This window comes from Sinocyclocheilus rhinocerous, unplaced genomic scaffold (genome assembly GCF_001515625.1).
Source record: "Sinocyclocheilus rhinocerous isolate Xijiao unplaced genomic scaffold, SAMN03320098_v1.1 scaffold1886, whole genome shotgun sequence".
NCBI lineage: Eukaryota > Metazoa > Chordata > Actinopteri > Cypriniformes > Cyprinidae > Sinocyclocheilus > Sinocyclocheilus rhinocerous.
The window spans coordinates 268,604-286,968 of NW_015642933.1; the positions used below are offsets into that span (position 1 = coordinate 268,604).

The window sequence follows — 18,365 nt, forward strand, 5'->3', positions numbered from 1 at the left end:
AAATGAACATAACTTTTTTTTTGTTAACTAGCCTATTGAGGGTCATTTCAAGGTTACTTTACTGTGTTTACTGAGTAAACAGAGAAAAATGTCACATGAAGTCTGGGCACAGCGTGCTTTTGCATGCCTTGATAATATAACTGTGAATTGCTCAGAATTTGAGTGCAAGACTTCTAACGCAGAAGACGTGACAAAGCATCTGTCAGAAAATAGAAAACATGCCTGGGCTTTGGTGGATAATACGGGATATTGTTAGCTTGCTAGCGAGGGCTGCTGCAGATTAGCTTATCTGAAATTGTGTGAAGACATTTACATATCCAGGTCCCCCTTAATACTGAAATTTGACTCAAAGCAAGTGGTTATTGAACACGCTGGAAAATAGCCCGAATGTTGTTGGCCGTCATTGATGATCATCTGGGGTCTGTTGCCTCAGCCAAGGACATTTTCATAACTTCATAACAAGCTTTGTTCCAGGAGATAGTTCATCATTTTCGAGAGGTTGAATCATCAAATTTCAGAGTTGAAGTCATCCTTGACTGTACATTAGGAGGACATGGGAGTAGAATCGGTGTGATTTTATGCTAAATGGTGTTAAGTGATCGTTTTAGTGTTTGTGTATATTCTCAGCATGACCTCTTCTGAGGTGAACGACTTAAATGTGGCACTTGCTGTTTCATTACATAACTGAAAAAACAATGAGTATATTATGCAGCTTGTCCAAGATGATAAATGTGGCGCTGCGGCTTGCACCGACAGCTGGTGGGTGATGTGAAAGTCTATTTCTGTTTGTTTCTGATATCTGCCAAACACCAAATTTGTATTATGCATATGCCAAACTGCAGCGGATTGGTCTTTCTGCTTTACCATATAGTCAGGCACGATTAGGACTGGGTGACATTACTAAAAATACATATAGATACTGTATTTTGATTGTATTCAATATATGTTTCAGTATTAATGTAATTGCTGCTATTATTTTTTCTTCAACTGGAAGAATCATCATTTTAATCATTGTTGTCAAGAAGATTCAACATTTTTTATAAATTTTCTTCTTAACATGGAGATACAGGTCTAATTTTTGCATCAATGTAAATGGGTTTAAAATGTATTTTTATATTTATATTGTATGTGAAAATTATTTTGTCATGTGTTATGTTAAGTAAACTTTTTGGTGACACTATCCTTTACATAATATGCATTATAAAAGTATTGTTAATGCATTAATTTTGCTGAAATGCACCTTTGCATGTTCTCCCTTTCTTTATATTTATTATAATTTATTATAATGCATTTATTTATTCATTGTTACACCTTTAGAAAGTATAATGCATTAAAACACGTAACAAACAGCCAATTTCACATGTAACAAGGAATCTGCAAATTTTATTATACATTTTTAACTGTTTACAATTACTTTTGAATGATATTCATAATATATGTTAATGTAATCCATTATATCTTTTCATAAATAATTGTAACCACCATTTTCTATAATATATGCATTATACATAAAGACTTCAAGTAAAAGTGTTACCAACATTTTTACAACCAAAAATTTCAACCCAGCGCAACATTGAACACACAAATTACAGTGACACTCAACAAACATACATTTAAGAAAAAATACATTCTGTTCAATAAAATTAAGGTTTGAGGAAAAAATTAAATAGTGTTACATTAGCCCATTTAAGTAAGTATCACTTGCGGCAGTAGAGAGAGATCCAAAATCAGCGCAGCCTTGTCTCAGTTTCCATTTGATATAAGTTTAATTGCAAAAACACACAGTAGACCAGCATTCATATTATGACCGTGTCAAAAAGACAGCCGGCAGATACAATTGCCTATGAAAGTTTGAGTAATTGACATTCAATACGGAATCACGGCGGGAAATACTGCATTATTTTTCATTATAAGAGCTGACGGAAATAAAAATTGGGCCAACTCCGTTTAGCAACCGCAGCGAATCTAACCGCCTTCTTTTCGCCTGGTTTCAGATTCCGCAGATCAGCTACGCCTCCACCGCTCCAGAGCTGAGCGATGACCGCCGATACGATTTCTTCTCTCGCGTCGTACCTCCCGACTCCTTCCAGGCGCAAGCCATGGTGGACATAGTGAAACTGATGGGGTGGAACTACGTGTCTACAGTGGCCTCGGAGGGAAGCTACGGCGAGAAAGGAGTCGAGGCCTTCATGCAGATTTCCAGAGAAGCGGGTGAGTCTGACAAAACAATAAACGAAGTCTTTGAAGATAAAGTCCTGAAAAACTCAAAGCAGTCTCTGCATAAGTAAACATAAATGTTGTTAAGACTTATTTTGGTTGTACTAATAACAACCTGTCAGTTTCGTCAGTGTTTACAGATGATATTTTTAAAAACAAGCCTTATTCACTGAGAAATGTTTGGATTGCTTTGCTCATTCATCTCTACAATACAAAGTCGATTGCTTGAGATGGCTTCAAACCATCAATTTGCAGTGTTTCCCCCAACAAGTAGCTCACCTCTCAAATAAATGAATATGTAAATAACACAATTGTCTCTTAACGGTGGGGATGTTGTGTCTCTGAGACACTTTTCACAGAAATGTCTTGCAAAACAAAGTGTGATGTGCCCCGAGTAAAGAAGATTAATTCCAGATGTCTCCCTCATTAGTGAGTGAAGCCAATTACTGGAACCTGACTTTTAGGACACAAATTGGATGGTAAGGTGTAACCTGACATGATGAGTAATTGGGGTTGCTTAATGGGGCCTATGGTATGTCAACAAAATAACCTCATGATTGTTTCATGCTCTTTAAGAAAAGCGTGAGAAGTCTTGTAGGGACGGTCAATTTGTAAACAAACCATTCTGTTGCACTGTTTAATGAATCTGTTGAACTGGTCCACAAAATCAGTCTTTGTTCATGGGCTGTTTCAATTCATTACAGATCCTGCCAAACAGCCAAGCGGTTCTTCAACTCACAGAATCATTGCACCAAGATTCATTTCATAATGAGTTTGGTTACCTTAAAGACTCATCAAACCAAAAAACATTGAAGTGGTTCTATAAAACAATTCAACCGACTTTTTGAAATCAGTTGTATTAACAAATGATAAATACACCGATGTGTACAAAACTGAAAATTGACAAAATGCAATATATAATATAAAAAGTTTTATTGTGCTATAAGTGTTTATAAGTGCTAGTTTTATTGTGAATGATTCGTCAGCTTGAGTCGTTCAGCTTGATTCAGAATGTTTTGTCAGTTATTCAAAAGTCATCTTTCAAGGACTTTCCTTTTTCGACTTCATCCTTATTTTTTAAACCTTTTCATGATCCAGTCATTTTCAGATGGAAAAAATAAATAAAATCCCACCATGTTTTTTTTAATATATTTAATGTTCTATTTATACTGAAATACATTGCATTATAGAAGGAAAATAGATGCCATTTTTGACTTTAGGAAACCACAACACAATCTCATAGCAATTTGTAACTATATTTAACGTTTTGGCAAATTGGCAGCTAATTTGTACGGTCTCATTCATTAGTTTTTGTATAATATGCCTACACCTCACAGAGAATGAATTCTATCTGTGGGCACAATATATATATATTTTTTCCTGCATGTCATGTGTGGAGCTCCATACAATTCACATTGTGCAAATTCATACAAAATCGACACCTCAATAAATACATTCATATTCCTGTGAGATTGAGTTGGAGGGGAGATTAAGCATGTTGTAATGTTTTGGCTAAATGTATCGCATAATAAAAAAAAAAAAAGCACAACATTTTGAGTGTGAAGTGCCTCAAGTGCTAGAGGGAACGGCTTCTTATGATATGTGCTAAGGCTTCCCAAGGAGACTTTGGCGCAGAGGTCAGTATGTTGGCAAAAACAACAGTGCTCAGAGCTGTTTGGCAGGGTCTTTCACTGTGGTTGCTTTATGGCCACAAATTTAGGCGGATAATGAATGTTCTTTTACTGTACATTTACTGATAGGGACATTGAGCCTCATTCATGGAACACAACAGAAGAAACGGTATTATAACCTGCTATGTCAAATAAGAATTTTTAATTCAAAATCCAAAATGGCATATAGAAATCTGTGAGTAACTATATTTATGTTGTAGCAGCTCTCATATGGATTCTCTCTGGATTCACAGAGGCTTTTCAGCACTCAGCGAATTCTGTTAATTGGGCTTACTGTCCAATTTAGCAGTGAGGTGGAATATATATCTTCTGTCAGTGCGGTGGAGCTCAGATTAGCAACATTTCTCGCTTATTCACAAGTCTTTTATCACGAGTATTTTTCCAGTCTTTATTTTGAAATTAAACCAAACGAAAAACCTACGTCCACACCTACCTTCAGGTATTTGTCATCTTCTCTTCGCATGCCAGATTTGCCAACCACCCCAGCTTGTTCATTAATTTGTATTTATGAAGCAATTTACAGTCCACTCAGGATTTGAAGAGAGGAGACAGTTATTAATGATCCCAATTTGCGTATTTGATTATCTTGTATGAGTGGCAGTTCGCACTGTTTATCACTCTTATTGCTTTGGCGCACAAGTGGCACAGCGCTTATCCTGTGGGAGACGATGGAAATGCTTTTTCATATGGTTGAGAACCCAGCGCTGTGTGATGTGGAATGTCTTTGACTTCATTATCCTCAGCTACAGTATGTTTGTATGCATGTGCATAACCGCTGACATTAAGACTTTAACGTGCTACATTTAATTCAAATTAAACGTGCTCACTGAACTTCTGTCCACTAGAGGAGAAGATACACCTGAGAGCATTTCCAAAAAGATGCATGTTGAATGCCCTCGGGATTGCTGACATAAAGACTTTAACGTGCTACATTTAATTCAAATTAAACGTGCTCACTGAACTTCTGTCCACTAGAGGAGAAGATGCACCTGAGAGCATTTCCAAAAAGATGCATGTTGAATGCCCTCGGGATGCTGTATTGAGGATTGTGGTGGTCTGTTTTTTTTTTCATGAAATACATTAAGGAAACATTGCCGCAGTCTTCATGTAAGAAATGGACAGCTGTTTGAAAGACTAATCATGAATACAAATCAATGAAGATTAATAAAATTAAACCCCGCCCTTTTTCATTGTTGAATATCATTTTAGTTTGAAAAATGTCACATTTTGGACTTAAAATGGGTTGGAAATCCTTTTTTTTATTTTTATTTATTTATTGCAGTTGTTAAGTTGCTCTGAGTAGTTGTTAGGGAGTTCTGGGTGGTTGCTAAGGAAATGCTAGCTGCAGGGTACAAGTTGTTTTGAGTGGCAGTTAACGCATTGCATAGTTGCTAAAAGTGTGTGCACTTCAAACGTAAATAGAATATTCGATTTGCGTTATCGCTCTAGATTACTTGCGGGATGTTTTTGTGTCAGTCACTTGAATAAAAATATTGCATCATGTAATGCTCTCTTCTATTTTCTGATACAACTGGACTGATTGGCTTGCGTGACAACGTGTCATGCAAATTTTTCAACTTGCACGGAAGATGCGATTGAGGTGTATATCGCCCGGTGTGAATTCACATCTATTCTCATCTTTGCATTGACTTAATAAAGGGTTCTGTGTGATTTATAAAATTGCCGTGGTAGTAAGGGAGGTCTGGGTGGTTGCTAAGGCATTTCTAGCTGCAGGAGGTTGTTACGAGATTTTCTGAGTATTGCTAGGATACTACTTTAAAGTTGCTAAGTTGTTCTGAGTGGTTGTCAGCACACTGATGCGTAGTTGCTAAGATGTTCCTTGGTGAATATCATTTTAGATTAAACTTTTACATTATGGAATTAAAATGGGTTTTGAATGTTTTTCTTGTTCTGAGTGGTTGCTAGGGAGTTCTGGTGGTTGCTAAGGCATTGCTAGCTGCAGGGTGTTTTTATAAGATTGCTAAGATGTTCTGAGTGGTTGTTAGGATCTTGCTTTTCAGTTGATATGTTGTTCTGAGTGCACTGATGCACAGTTGTTAAGGTGTTCTGTCTGATCCTTAGCATTTCGCTATGTGGTTGCTAGGGTGTTGTGGGTGGTTACTAAGGCATTGCTAGAAGCAGGGTGTGTTACAAGATTAAAATGTTCTGAGTGTTTCTTAAGATCTTGCTTTGCAGTTGCTAAGTTGTTCTGAGTGGTTGTCAATGCACTGAAGTGCATTTGTTAGGGTGTTCTGTGTGATTGTTTTTTATATACATTTTGATATGTGTTTGCTAAGGAGTTGTGAGTAGTCGCTAAGGCAATGCTAGCTGCAGGGTGTTGCTATAAGATTGTTAGGTCTTCTGAGTGGTTGTTAGGATGTTGCTGTGCATTTGCTAAAGTGTTCTGCTTGATTGTTAACATTTGGTTTCTAGGAAGTTGTGGATTGTTGCTAACGCATTGCTAGCAGCAGAGTGTTGTTAAAAGATGTTATGAGTGGTTGCTAGTGCAGTTGCTAAGGTGTTCTATTTACTTCGTGGTTTCTAGGGTGTTGTTGGTGGTTGCTAAGGCTTTTCTAGCTGCAGGGTGTTGTCATAAGATTGCTAAGATATTCTGAGTGTTGTTAGCACACCAATGTGCAGTTTCTAAGGAATTATGTTGTTGCTAGGATATTCTGAGTGGTTGTTGGCATTTTGCTATTGGATTTTGGTTGTATACTGAGGCATTGTTAATAACTTTAGGATTTTTTTTTTTTAATGTTGAAAGCTTATTACAGATTTTATGCAGATTAATTTTAGAATTTTCCAGAATATTGAAATGACATTACTATCATTTTACCTCTTTTAGGAAACAAAAAGAGAGCACTTTTTAATCTTTTGTGTTTTAAAATGTTCTTAGCTTTGGAATAAATGATATTGTACCAATATTTTCACAATCATTTCTAGTTTTATAGCTTTTTCACAGCTGACTTGACTGATCACACGTTTTCACATTTTGTACATCATCTTGTACATAACGTCGTCTAGATTTTGTCCATAGATTTTGTGTGCATCCAATAAAATTCAGGACATCCCAAGGGCTAACCTGTCTTTAATACTGCAGAGAAGTGACTTCAAGTGTTGTCTGATATCTCATCAACATTTCAACAGATCCTGCCGAGGATGTGATTTGGTTTAGAGTAATTCGAGTGTTCAGATGGTCTTACCCAAATAAACACACTCATGCCTGAAATGAGGGCAGCCAAGGAGAAAACGGTTTGATTCATATTAAATGAGAGTTTGTTTGTCAAACGGCTTTTTGTGGTTTGGATGTAATCAAGCTCTCAGAGATTGTAGAGGTGTAACAGGAACTCTTCTACTATAAATAAAAGTTTTATTTGGTGAGCTAAAACACTTTGCAGCTCTTGTTTCTTTCATCAGTTCCAGAAACGGTTTCTAAAGATTAAAACAATTACAACTCAAAACTCAACGCTATGATTTTAGTGTGTTGTTTTGTACTTTTGAGTGGTTGAAATTGTTTTAATATGCAGTTACTAGGGTGTTCCAGGTTGTTGCTATGACATTACTCGGTGCAGGCCATTGCTATTGTTGCTATGATGATCTAAATGGTTTTGGCTGCATTGCTGTGGAGTTGCTAAGATGTTCTGATAGGTTGTTAGCATTTTGCTATGTGGGTTCCAGGTGATTGCTAAGGTTGATAAAGTGTCCTGAGTGGTTATTAGGATGTTGGTATGCAGTTGTTAAGGTGCTGTGAGAGGGGCGGGGTCAGCAGAGCTCATTAACATTTAAAGGAAAATGCTACAAAACGACGTGCTCTGTAAATAGCTGTTTTTGACAGGGTAAAAAATGTGTTTTTTGCACTACCATTGAGCAATTTTAACCAAACTATGTTATAGACTTTTCATTAAGACCCTAAAGAATCATATCAACTTGTGGAAAATGTGCATCCTATGACCCCTTTAACAACCTCAGCAGCACCTTGCAGCTTGCAATGCCTTACAAACCACCCAGAACCCTGTAGCAACCACTTAGAAACATACTAACAACCACTCAGAACTTCTTAACAACCATAAAACAACACCCTACAGCTAGCAATGCCCTAGCAACCACCCAGAACTCCCTAGCAACCACTCAGAAAATCTTAGAAACTGCACAGTAATATTTTAACAACCACTCAGAGCAGCGACATCTTAACAACCACTCACAGAACTTTAGCAACTGCACAGCAACATCCTAACAATTACTCAGAACGTCCTAGCAACCTCAAAGCAACACTTTACAGCTAACATTGCCTTAGCAAGCAACCAGAACCTCATAGCAACCACATAGCAAATTGCTAACAACCACCCAGAACACATTGACAACCTTAATGGAACACGCTACAGCAAGCAACACCTTAGCAACCACTCAGAACACCATAGAAACTGTACAATAATGTATTAACAACCACTTAAAGCAGCAACATATTAACAAACACTCAGAGAGACTGTTTACTTTAGCCGCATTCATCGTGAAACTTGCTAATTACCACAATATTAGGAAAGGCGATTTGCAAAGATTCATTAAAAAAAACCTTACACTCACTTCTTCTGTAGATGAAGCTAGATCACGAATGATTCGCGCGAACATAGACGCATTTATGTAGATTGGGGGAGCATTCCCTTCAAAAACAAACGTAATTGCTCCAGCGGTGAAACAATGGCGGACTGATGACAGCTCACTCAGGGCGGGTCTAAGGTAAGACACCAGTCCAGTCTGTGCTGAAACGCTACTGTCAATCAAACTATCGTGGGAGGGGCCTGTCTGTGTGACGTCACACAGACAGGCATCTGAGATCGGCTCAATTTGAGAAAGGGGTAAATATTTGAGCAGATTTAAAAAAAAAAACACACTGGGTTGATTTTTATAATTTTAGGGTGGTTGTGTACACATACTGCCAACACACATTTCAGTTCAAACAACTTGTAAAAGTGCATGTAGCATCATATGACCCCTTTAAGGTGTTCTGAGTTATTGTTAGGATCAGGGCCGTGCACAGGGGGGTGGCCCGTTGGCTAGAGCCACTGCCCCTCTGCCCTCATTGGCTGAGGTGCCCCTCTCACCAATCCCCCCACCATCACCACAGCTCAAAGCGGTCTGTTACCGCTCCGCTAAAGATCCGCTAATCCGCTCCTTGTTTCCCGCCCGCTCCGCAGCATCAGTCACAGTCTGTGTGCCGCTCTCTGGAGAGTGGAGACCACAGTTCCTGAAGCTCGTTGCATTAACAGGTATTACAGTCCAAATTACAGTCAGTGGATGATTCAGTAATATGGTAGTATGTTTTTGTACTTCTGTCGGTAGGCTAATGATTTGCTCTCGGTCTGCTGAAAAGTGCTAATAACAATATATATGTTCTTAGAATTAGAATGTCTAATCAAATTACTGTACCCGGTCAGATATCAGATCTAATATAAATAACACAAAAGTTGCTGTTGTCAACTTGGCACACTTTGTAGACAAAAAAATTAAAAAGACAGAGAGAACGGAGAGAGAGAGAGCGAGAGAGAGAGAGAGAGAGAAAGTGAAGGGAGGCTGCTAAAGACAGTTCAACATTGCAAATATGAATTCAAAGCTCCAGCAAGCCAACAGGTAAATCATCATATAGAATATTTAGCAGTTTGACACACTTTAATTATTGTAATTAAGTGTATTTCCCATTATAATAACTTTATACTAGTAATCTATAACATATAATATTTTCTTAAAACCATATTAATAGTAGGCCTATAAATAGTTAAAAAAATAATATAACTGTTCAAAATGATTTTTTTATTAGCATATAATATAGATTTATGCTGTAAAATATTAAATTAAATGTCTAATAGGGAGAGTGGGGTAAGATTAGCCATTTTTTACTTAAGTGTCCTCAAGATAAGGGAAAATGAGACCAGTACAATGAACGTATCTAAAGTAATTTCAGGAAGTTTCTTATCATTTTAAATGATCAGAATGTATCTATGACAAAGGGTTCTAAAAAAAATGTTCCCATGGCTCAGTTTGCCCCGGGTTAGGGGTGTTGACCCGAGTCGAGTCAGTGGGTAAGATGCACCATCTGGGTGTGAAATGACCATCTGACCAAATCTGATTCAAACCCATGTGAAATAAATAATAATTTAAAAACGAATTTAATAAGTTCCTTTTACAGTCGTATTTACAGTCAATATGTTGAACACCAAAGTTGCAACCTTCCTAAAAACAGAGTTTGTTGAGTTTGTTGGCCATTAGTGACTACAGGTGGAAAGATATATCTGATTATAATGTGATGAAAAGCATTTTCTGGTTCTTATCAGAGAAGTATGTGGTGCACTTGTACACTGTCCCTATCAAATAAACTACAAATAATATGTATATATGATAAACTAAACCAGTAACATCACATTAAAATAGCAGTTTATAATTCAGCTATACTATTTGTGATATTTAGCTAAATGGTTTGCATGGTTTTGTATGTTGCTAAATCACCTATATGCAGGGCTGTGCGTTAACTTTTTTTTCACATAGCACTGGTGCTACAGAGGTTGAAAGTTTTGTAGCACTACAAAAACAGTTTTTAAAGTAAATGGGTGCCTTCCATCCCCCCCCATGTGTTTCTCCTTTTTACAGTCTGGCAGAAATGATGGGTGGTTCCAAAAAACATGGTCACATGACAGTAAAAGTGTACAGTTGCCAAGAAACAGAGGGTGGGTCAACTTACCCACTGGCTCAACTTACCCCACTCTCCCCTACTTCCATTAAAGATGAGGCAGAAGCAGGTCCCGAGAGTGAGGGAGAGCCCACTCTTATCAAAACATCTACAATAAAGGCTGAAATGATTACAGAGTGTGTTATCTTTTAATTATTTGTAACAACGGGATAATTTGTATTAGGGCTGCACGATATACCGAAATTATCGAAATATCGCAAATGTAAATATCGCAATATGCATATCGCAACGGCGTGCGATATCATTATCATTTTAATAATAGGCTACTTAAATCAAAATGTTGCAAAAGGTCAAAGTTTTAGTTCGAGGCATATAGCAGAGAATTGCTTGACGTTAAAAAGAGTTAAGTGCAATAAGTTGCAGAAAACAACTCTTTGCCGTTTCGTCTTGCTGACAGACTCACACTCTCTTCAGTTCTGCCGAACACGTGCAAAGCGCGCGCACACACGCACACAGAGAGATGCGTTTCAGACGGTACGCGAACACCGAGTTGATTCGTCTTTCGCATCTCCTCATGTTTAAACAGACACATACACACAGAATTATGTCGATAGTACCCGTCTCGACCATCATTCTCGTAAACGCAGTCGGTTATGTTTTAAATGAATGTAACCAGCTGAGAAAGAAATCGGATGTGTATCATTATACTGGATCCGTGCAGTCGGATTTAAAGGGACAGCAGCCTATAAATACGTGCTGCTGAATATGTCACTAATATTAATCAAACAACAAAACAGCTATAACAAAGATTAATCTAAATTTAATTCATACAGTGAACACTATGCAGTGTTATTTTACACTTAATTATTACATTTCTGTATCTGAATACAACTGTTTATTTTATCTGTGCTTGTAAATTGTGTCTTTCTTTTTTTTACTGACTGTTCACTTGCCTTTAATCATGTTTGAACTTTCTCAGACTATAGTTTTTGCTGTGGTATATGAAGAAGTACTTAAAGTGTATAGAAAGCAAAGTTACAATGATATAAAATTAGTGTCATTAATGTTTTTTGTTTGTATGTTCACACTGATGTTAAAATGACATTTTCTGATTTGTGACATTACTTTTAAAGTAATGCTAAAACACTGCTGGTCACTTGTAGTGATTCTTTCTTTTCCAAGAAAGAATGTGAAACAAATTTGGTTATATCATTTTCATTTTTGGTTTGGGCCACTGCCCCTCAAAATGTCTGTGCACAGCCCTGGTTAGGATGTTGATGTGTAGTTGTTAAGGTGTCGTGAATGGTTGTTAGGATGTTGCTGCTCTTAGTGGTTGTTAACAAATCACTTTGCAGTTTCTGTAATATTCTGAGTAGTTGCGAAGATATTGCTTGCTGCAGGGTGTTGTGTTTTGAGTGGTTTTTAGGATGTTGCTGTTCAATTTCTAAGGTGTAATGGGTTTTTGCTAAGTGATTGTCAGGATGTTGCTATAAAGTTGCTAAGATGTTTTGAGTGGTTGTTAATATTTTACTTTGTGGTTGCTTGGGAGTTCTGGGTGGTTGCTAAGATTGCTAGCTGAAAGGGTGTTTCAGTGAGGTTGCTAAGATGTTCTGAGTGGTTGTCAACATTTTGCTATGAGGTTGCTAAAGAGTTCTGGGTGGTTGCTAAGATTGCTAGCTGCAAGGGTGTTTCAGTGAGGTTGCTAAGATGTTCTGAGTGGTTATCAACATTTTGCTATGAGGTTGCTAAAGAGTTCTGGGTGGTTGCTAAGATTGCTAGCTGCAAGGGTGTTTCAGTGAGGTTGCTAAGATGTTCTGAGTGGTTATCAACATTTTGCTATGAGGTTGCTAAAGAGTTCTGGGTGGTTGCTAAGCCATTTTATAATTTTAGAAAGTGCTAGTTGTACTGAATGATTTTTAGGATGTTGCTGTACAGTTGATAAGGTATTTTGACTGTTTTTTTTTTTTTACATTTTGAAATGTGGCTGCTGGGGTGTTCTGGGTGGTTGCTAAGCCATTGCTAGCTGCAGGGTGTTGCTATGAGGTTACTAAGGTATTCTGAATAGTTATTATTATCATGTTGCTATGTGGCTGCTAGGGTATTCTGTGTGGTTGCTATGACATTGCTAGGTGCAGGATCTAGGTATGAGACAGCGTTTACAGCTGAGACATGCGCATAGAGAAATTCAGACAGTGAACGTGACTGTATCATTCACCTGTCTGCCCAATGCATTATACAGGCAGTGAGAGGCTAACATAACCCCACCCCCCACGCGCGCCCCCTTATCCACAGCCCTTTATCGCAGGTTCTAGAATTGTCATTTTTAGTACATCACTAATAGTAAACGTCTTGCAAATACAGCTAATTAGCCAGTGTCCACTGCATTTTTAACAATATGTAATGAGATCATTACGTATCCTATTCTGGAAGTTCCTGATGCCAGCGTTAGGTAAGACAACTGCTTTGATTTTAGTTGTGATTGCTACTTTCTTGCACATTTTAGATCAGCTCAGGGAACAAAGGGAAAGAAACGGGGCTATTTGAATCTCTCTGTCATCATCGTCTACGTCTTTTAATTCCTTTGAAGGCTTAGCAGGATAATCCAAATTGCAGTTGTGAAAACAATCACTTGCAGCTGTCCAGACTCAGAAGAATCGGGTCAGAACCTTTGATCCTTCAACTGCGGTGTCACAGACAATGTTTTCATCAGGGTTATGGATTATAGGCAAAGTGAACATGCAGAGGCTCTGGAGATGATAGGATTCTGCTTGAAGTCATTTATCAATCAGTGACTTCAAAATGGCAGTGTGTTTGTATCATTTCAGTGCTTTTGAGACATCCCGGATTGGGTCGTTCTGAAAGAAACAAATGTTCTGTTTAAAAATATGCCTAGATAGCATCTTGTGTTATGTATTTTTGTGCTATCACACTATTAGCTTAGCAACATGCTAATGACAAACTCTAGTGGAATCAATCTCAGTTACATGTATGCATTTGGAAGATGCTTTTATCCAAAGCAACTTACATTTTCATTAACATTTTTATCAGTTGATGCATTCCTTGGAAGTCAAACCCATTATCTTGGCGTTGCTAGCGCCATACTATTCTGTTTGAGCTCCCGGAACAAATCTCCCACGCAAAGATACTGCATATGGAGAGTGTTCCAAATCTGTCACCTTACTAGGCAGCTGCCTATGTAGGCAGTGAAGCAGCTCTCTATGTTTCAAACAGAGTAATTATCTCTGGCTGTATCAGTGTAAATATGCCATCCACGAAGAGCAGCATCTCATTTGGCAAGACCGCTGTCACATAATGACTACAATAGTGAAAGTGTTGACTGAAATTGAGACTGTGGACTAAACGTCAATGAGGTGGGTGTACATTTAAGTGTTGGTGATACACTGTCACTTCTGGTAGCATGAGTTGTGGTATCGTATTTTTTTGGATGCGAATTAAACATCTGCGGGGTCATTTGTAATGTTACGAGCAGCTTAAAATGATCCAAGATCGTTACAAGAATAGCAGTGCATTCATTATTGGGTTTATTTTAGAACAAATAAATCTGAATGCAAACTTCTTGATGTTGTTTACACCTCTGCAAGGCCCAGATGATAAAATGAACCATACCTTCTCCCTGAAATTCATCGTTATACCAAACCACTGTCAACGTAGGCAGCTCTGACATGTTTTCTATCCCTGAAGTGCACTGGAGTAAGATTTTGTGGATCTCAGAAAAAAAACATCCTAGTTTCTTAACTTTTTCTTCTCTTCAGTCGCAGGATCTAGGAAAACCTGAACACCTGGTGATAAATGCTTGTGGCCTCCAGCTCTTTGAAACTTAATTGTTGCTAAATGACAAATTTTATTCTTTGCCCCCAGCTGTCTTCATGAAATGTGATCGATATTTGTTCATATTTGGCTTAATAATTAACTTGGGAACTCATTAGTGTGGATGTCACGATCCTGGATTACATTTAAGAGATGGACTAAGTGGACCAAGATTGAAAAAGTTCCCTGCTTGGAATGAATCAATTCAACAATTAGTGTCATCCCCAGTGGAAGTGGTCGTCACTTTAATTTCACAGTTGTCTTGCCTTAAATTCTCCCTGGAAAGTGGTAGGTTCGGTTCCTCTCAATCTCCCACAAACCACCGAGAGTTGCAAACTAGGACATGAAAGTGCACTGCTGTGAATTAGACCCTGAAAAGACCTCGCTGTTCCTCAGTGCATCTGTAGACAGTTGCCCTTCGTTTCTGGGTTGTAAATGCTTGGTTGATTTCAGGCTTAAGTCTCATAATAGCACTGGATCAAAGGAAAGTAGAGGCAGATGGCTATTAGCTAGTCAGTCACATAGACTCGACTTGGGCTCAGGTAACAATTTAGTGCCCTGTGTAGTCTTGAGTTGAATTGGGAAAGCTGTTATTAAGATATCTCTCCCCCTGTTCTTCTCAGGCGGTGAACACGGCGCCAACATATCAACGAGAGCTTTTCACACAGCGAAGTCTTTCGCCAATACATTATTCATCCCCCTTCCAGAACTCTACCCTTCACCATCAGCACTAGTGGCCCACAAATTGTACATGCAGGGAATTCTGTTCCACTATGCCCTATTTTGTCAGCCAGTGGAAGCTGAAATGCCTGAAAAAGAGAGAAGGATCCACTAGGAACGAACTGATTTTTTCCCCATTGCATCTTTGAAAAAGACAGCAGAAGCTCAAATAGTGATGGGCTAATGAGGTGTGACTCGACCTTTGCCAAAATTGTCACAGGAGCGCCAACCTGATCAATAGGTGTTCGGTTAAGGGCTTGTTTGATGGTTCTAAACTGAACGGTTGATTAATGATTAAAGTTGCATTGCATGGGTACACAGTGCAATTGACCTGCAGACAAGACGCAGGTCAGAGTTTGTGCAGCGAGTGTTTTTTGTTTTTTTTCGCCACTTGTAACTTGTAAATTATCGTCTTTCTGCTCTGCCATGGTAGAAAGCCATCACTGTAGGGGTTGGCAATATGAGCAAAATCGTATATCATGGTATGAGTCATTTTATATAATGGTAATGAGATCTATGTATCGAGATGTTTGGTGCAGAACATCTGCAGTTCCGTTCCAAAACCTACTAAGCTATTTACGTAGACAGCATGTTAGGATGCAAAAAAAGTAGGCAGCATGATTGGCTGCCCTAAGATACTCAAAGGTAGATTTGCATGTGTGTTGTGTAAAAAGGAAATCCCATCATGAGAAAATGAGTGAAAAGAATTAAGTGCAGTAGTCAGGCTTTAGAAGTAAAAATCCCATTAATTTTCTCAATAGGGGAATTTTTTTTTTTTTAAAGAAGGCAGACCTACTGTGGGCTACGATGTTGTTCACTGATGGCATATGCTTCTGTTGAAGCCATCAGCCAACATTATTCCAAGTTGTTTTTAACAACCATGTTTAACAGTGGAATTCCTGGTGAAAAACTATATTGCCTATGATTTTGCTAATAAATCTCCTCCAATCAGAGAGTAGCAGCTCCCTTTGCTCTCAAACTGCTTAACTATTTATATACATGCATATTTTGCAATAAAAGTAGAATATATGGTATGTCCCATAGCCAACTGGTTTGGTTCTGGAACCAAGGACATCGAAAAAGTGGATAAGCACTAGCTGCATTTCTTTTTCAGATTTGTGCGAAACTTTTGCGATATTTTATCAATTTCGATAAAAATACTATTGCAAAATGACGCCGTTTCCATTAACTGATGTTATGCGACTAAAACAGATTTTTTTCCCCTCTCGTGATAAGTCATGGCGACAGATGTTGGGAGGTTTACATGTATTTTAACCAGCGCACTAGCCATTATTTTTACTCGAAGGAGATGTAGGCATGTAACTTTAGTGAAATTGCGTGGAGAGCTGTTTTGGGGAAATTTCCAAAACATGCCTCAGCGTGGCTGGAATAAACAAAAGCATTGTCTAGAGTGGCTGCTTTCAGCTCCGGTAGTTGTGTCGGAGCCATAATGCGCCACAGATGTGTGCAGTGTAAATAAGGAGTCATCCAAGCATTAATGGCAAAGAAAGCCCCTTATACTTGTGAGCAGCCATGTAGGTTATAGTACATTAAAGAATGATCATGTGATTGTTACATATGCCAAGTGACCTGTAAATGCGGGGGAAAAAAACGCATTTTGCAAAATGGGAGTGTAAACACTTTTAGTGATATTTGGGAGTTTTTGCAAAACTGACATGTTTCCATTGGGCATATTTTCAATTTGTTTAATCAGAAGGGTAATGGAAATGCAGCTACTGTTGCACTCTATTCATCACATTTGTAGCTTAGCAACATGCTAACACAAAACTACTGAAATCTATTATGAGTTGACTCACCTATTCAGTTTGGAGGAAGAGAGCTATTTGTACGATGCATAAAGTTTCTGCTCATGAAAACCGTTCCAAATTGGCCACTTATGTGGTCAGTAAAGACACAGTTGCCTATGTACTAGGTTTTGAAACTGAGCAGGTGATTAACCTACTGCTTATGTTAGCTTAGCCAAATGTTTTTGTCACTCAAACTGCTGTTCGATACACCTCACAAAAAGCGATTAGGATGGAACATGTAGGGTTATACTCCTCATTTATCCCATGAATTGTCAATGTGTTAATCATCAACTCATGACTTCATTATGCAACATGGTTTGTTCACGATAAATCTTCAAGACAGCTTAACGGCTCCAATCCACCTCCAGCCCTTTGAACACGAAACTACGAGCCGCACATCGAAAACAAGCCACCCGGCATGGGTTTAAAGAGGCGTAACACATTTTACTCAGGCGCCTTTCATTGAAGTTGCAAATGTATTCAGGAACGCTGCACAGCATACTGGAATACCTGCGGCCTGGGGAAGTGTTTTAAACGGCAGGTTACACAGTACAGCCCAGGCTGATCTCCACGTCTTTAAAAGCCAGATACACTGCTGGAACAGAGAAACCGCAAATCCTACATTAACACCACAAGCTGAGGCCCAAAGACAAGCTTCAGTCTCGCTGGCTTCCTCAAACATAATTTTTAAAACATGAGCAATGTGCCATGGGAGTTTCCCCAGTAGCCAGTTGCCTTTTTTCCCTCCACAGTCTGCTTTTAATCCACAGATTCATTAGTGATATGAGAAGATGAGAGTTAAATTATAAGCGGTTTATATTTTCTTCTTGTATACAGACCATTTTTTTGTCAAGAACCAGCCTTTTGAAATCCAATGTGAGACTAAACTCTTGTATTTTTATAACTATCAATGCCTGACGACTAAGTATTTTAAAACATGCTTTTCTTTGCTTCCACGACTAAAGAGCATTGGTGTTACAAAAGTGTTACTTGAAAATCATTTTGACCAAAGTCTTTTCCATTCTAAAATTCTCTGACTGCTTTCTGGCTTGGCAAAAACCAAGTAATTTAGCTCATTTTGAAGCTTTTTTTACTGAAAGCATGTTGTTTCAGTTGAGTATTAATAGCGTTGTAGAGCAATGGCGCAGTCCAAAACAGATTAGCTCTGAATAATTCAGAAGCAGCTAAAGAGACCACATTTCCTTTTAGCATTCTATGCTAGCTTACAAGGCAACAATCCCGTGAGATCAAGCCTTCCCCAAGTTTAGCGAATCAAGATGTTGTGCGCAATGTTAATGTTTTATTTTAGAAAAAAAATGAAATGGTTGTTCTTGTTTTTCAAATACGAATAGTTTAAAACAGATGCAAAGCTGTTTGTTCCATCACTAATGCATTATCGTTGGTGCATGTGTTTTTTTTTTT

At 38.2% G+C, this 18,365-nt stretch overlaps 1 protein-coding gene across 1 annotated transcript in view; it reads left to right on the forward strand.

Moving 5' to 3' along the window:
• The window catches only part of grm7 (glutamate metabotropic receptor 7), a gene marked incomplete at its 3' end in the record, with an annotated part of 185,972 nt that overhangs the window by 58,793 nt on the left and 108,814 nt on the right, over positions 1 to 18,365 (forward strand). The window contains exon 2 of the mRNA XM_016574259.1: positions 1,995 to 2,211. Within this exon, the coding sequence (XP_016429745.1) occupies positions 1,995 to 2,211 (217 nt within the window). The remainder of the gene's footprint in view (positions 1 to 1,994; positions 2,212 to 18,365) is intronic.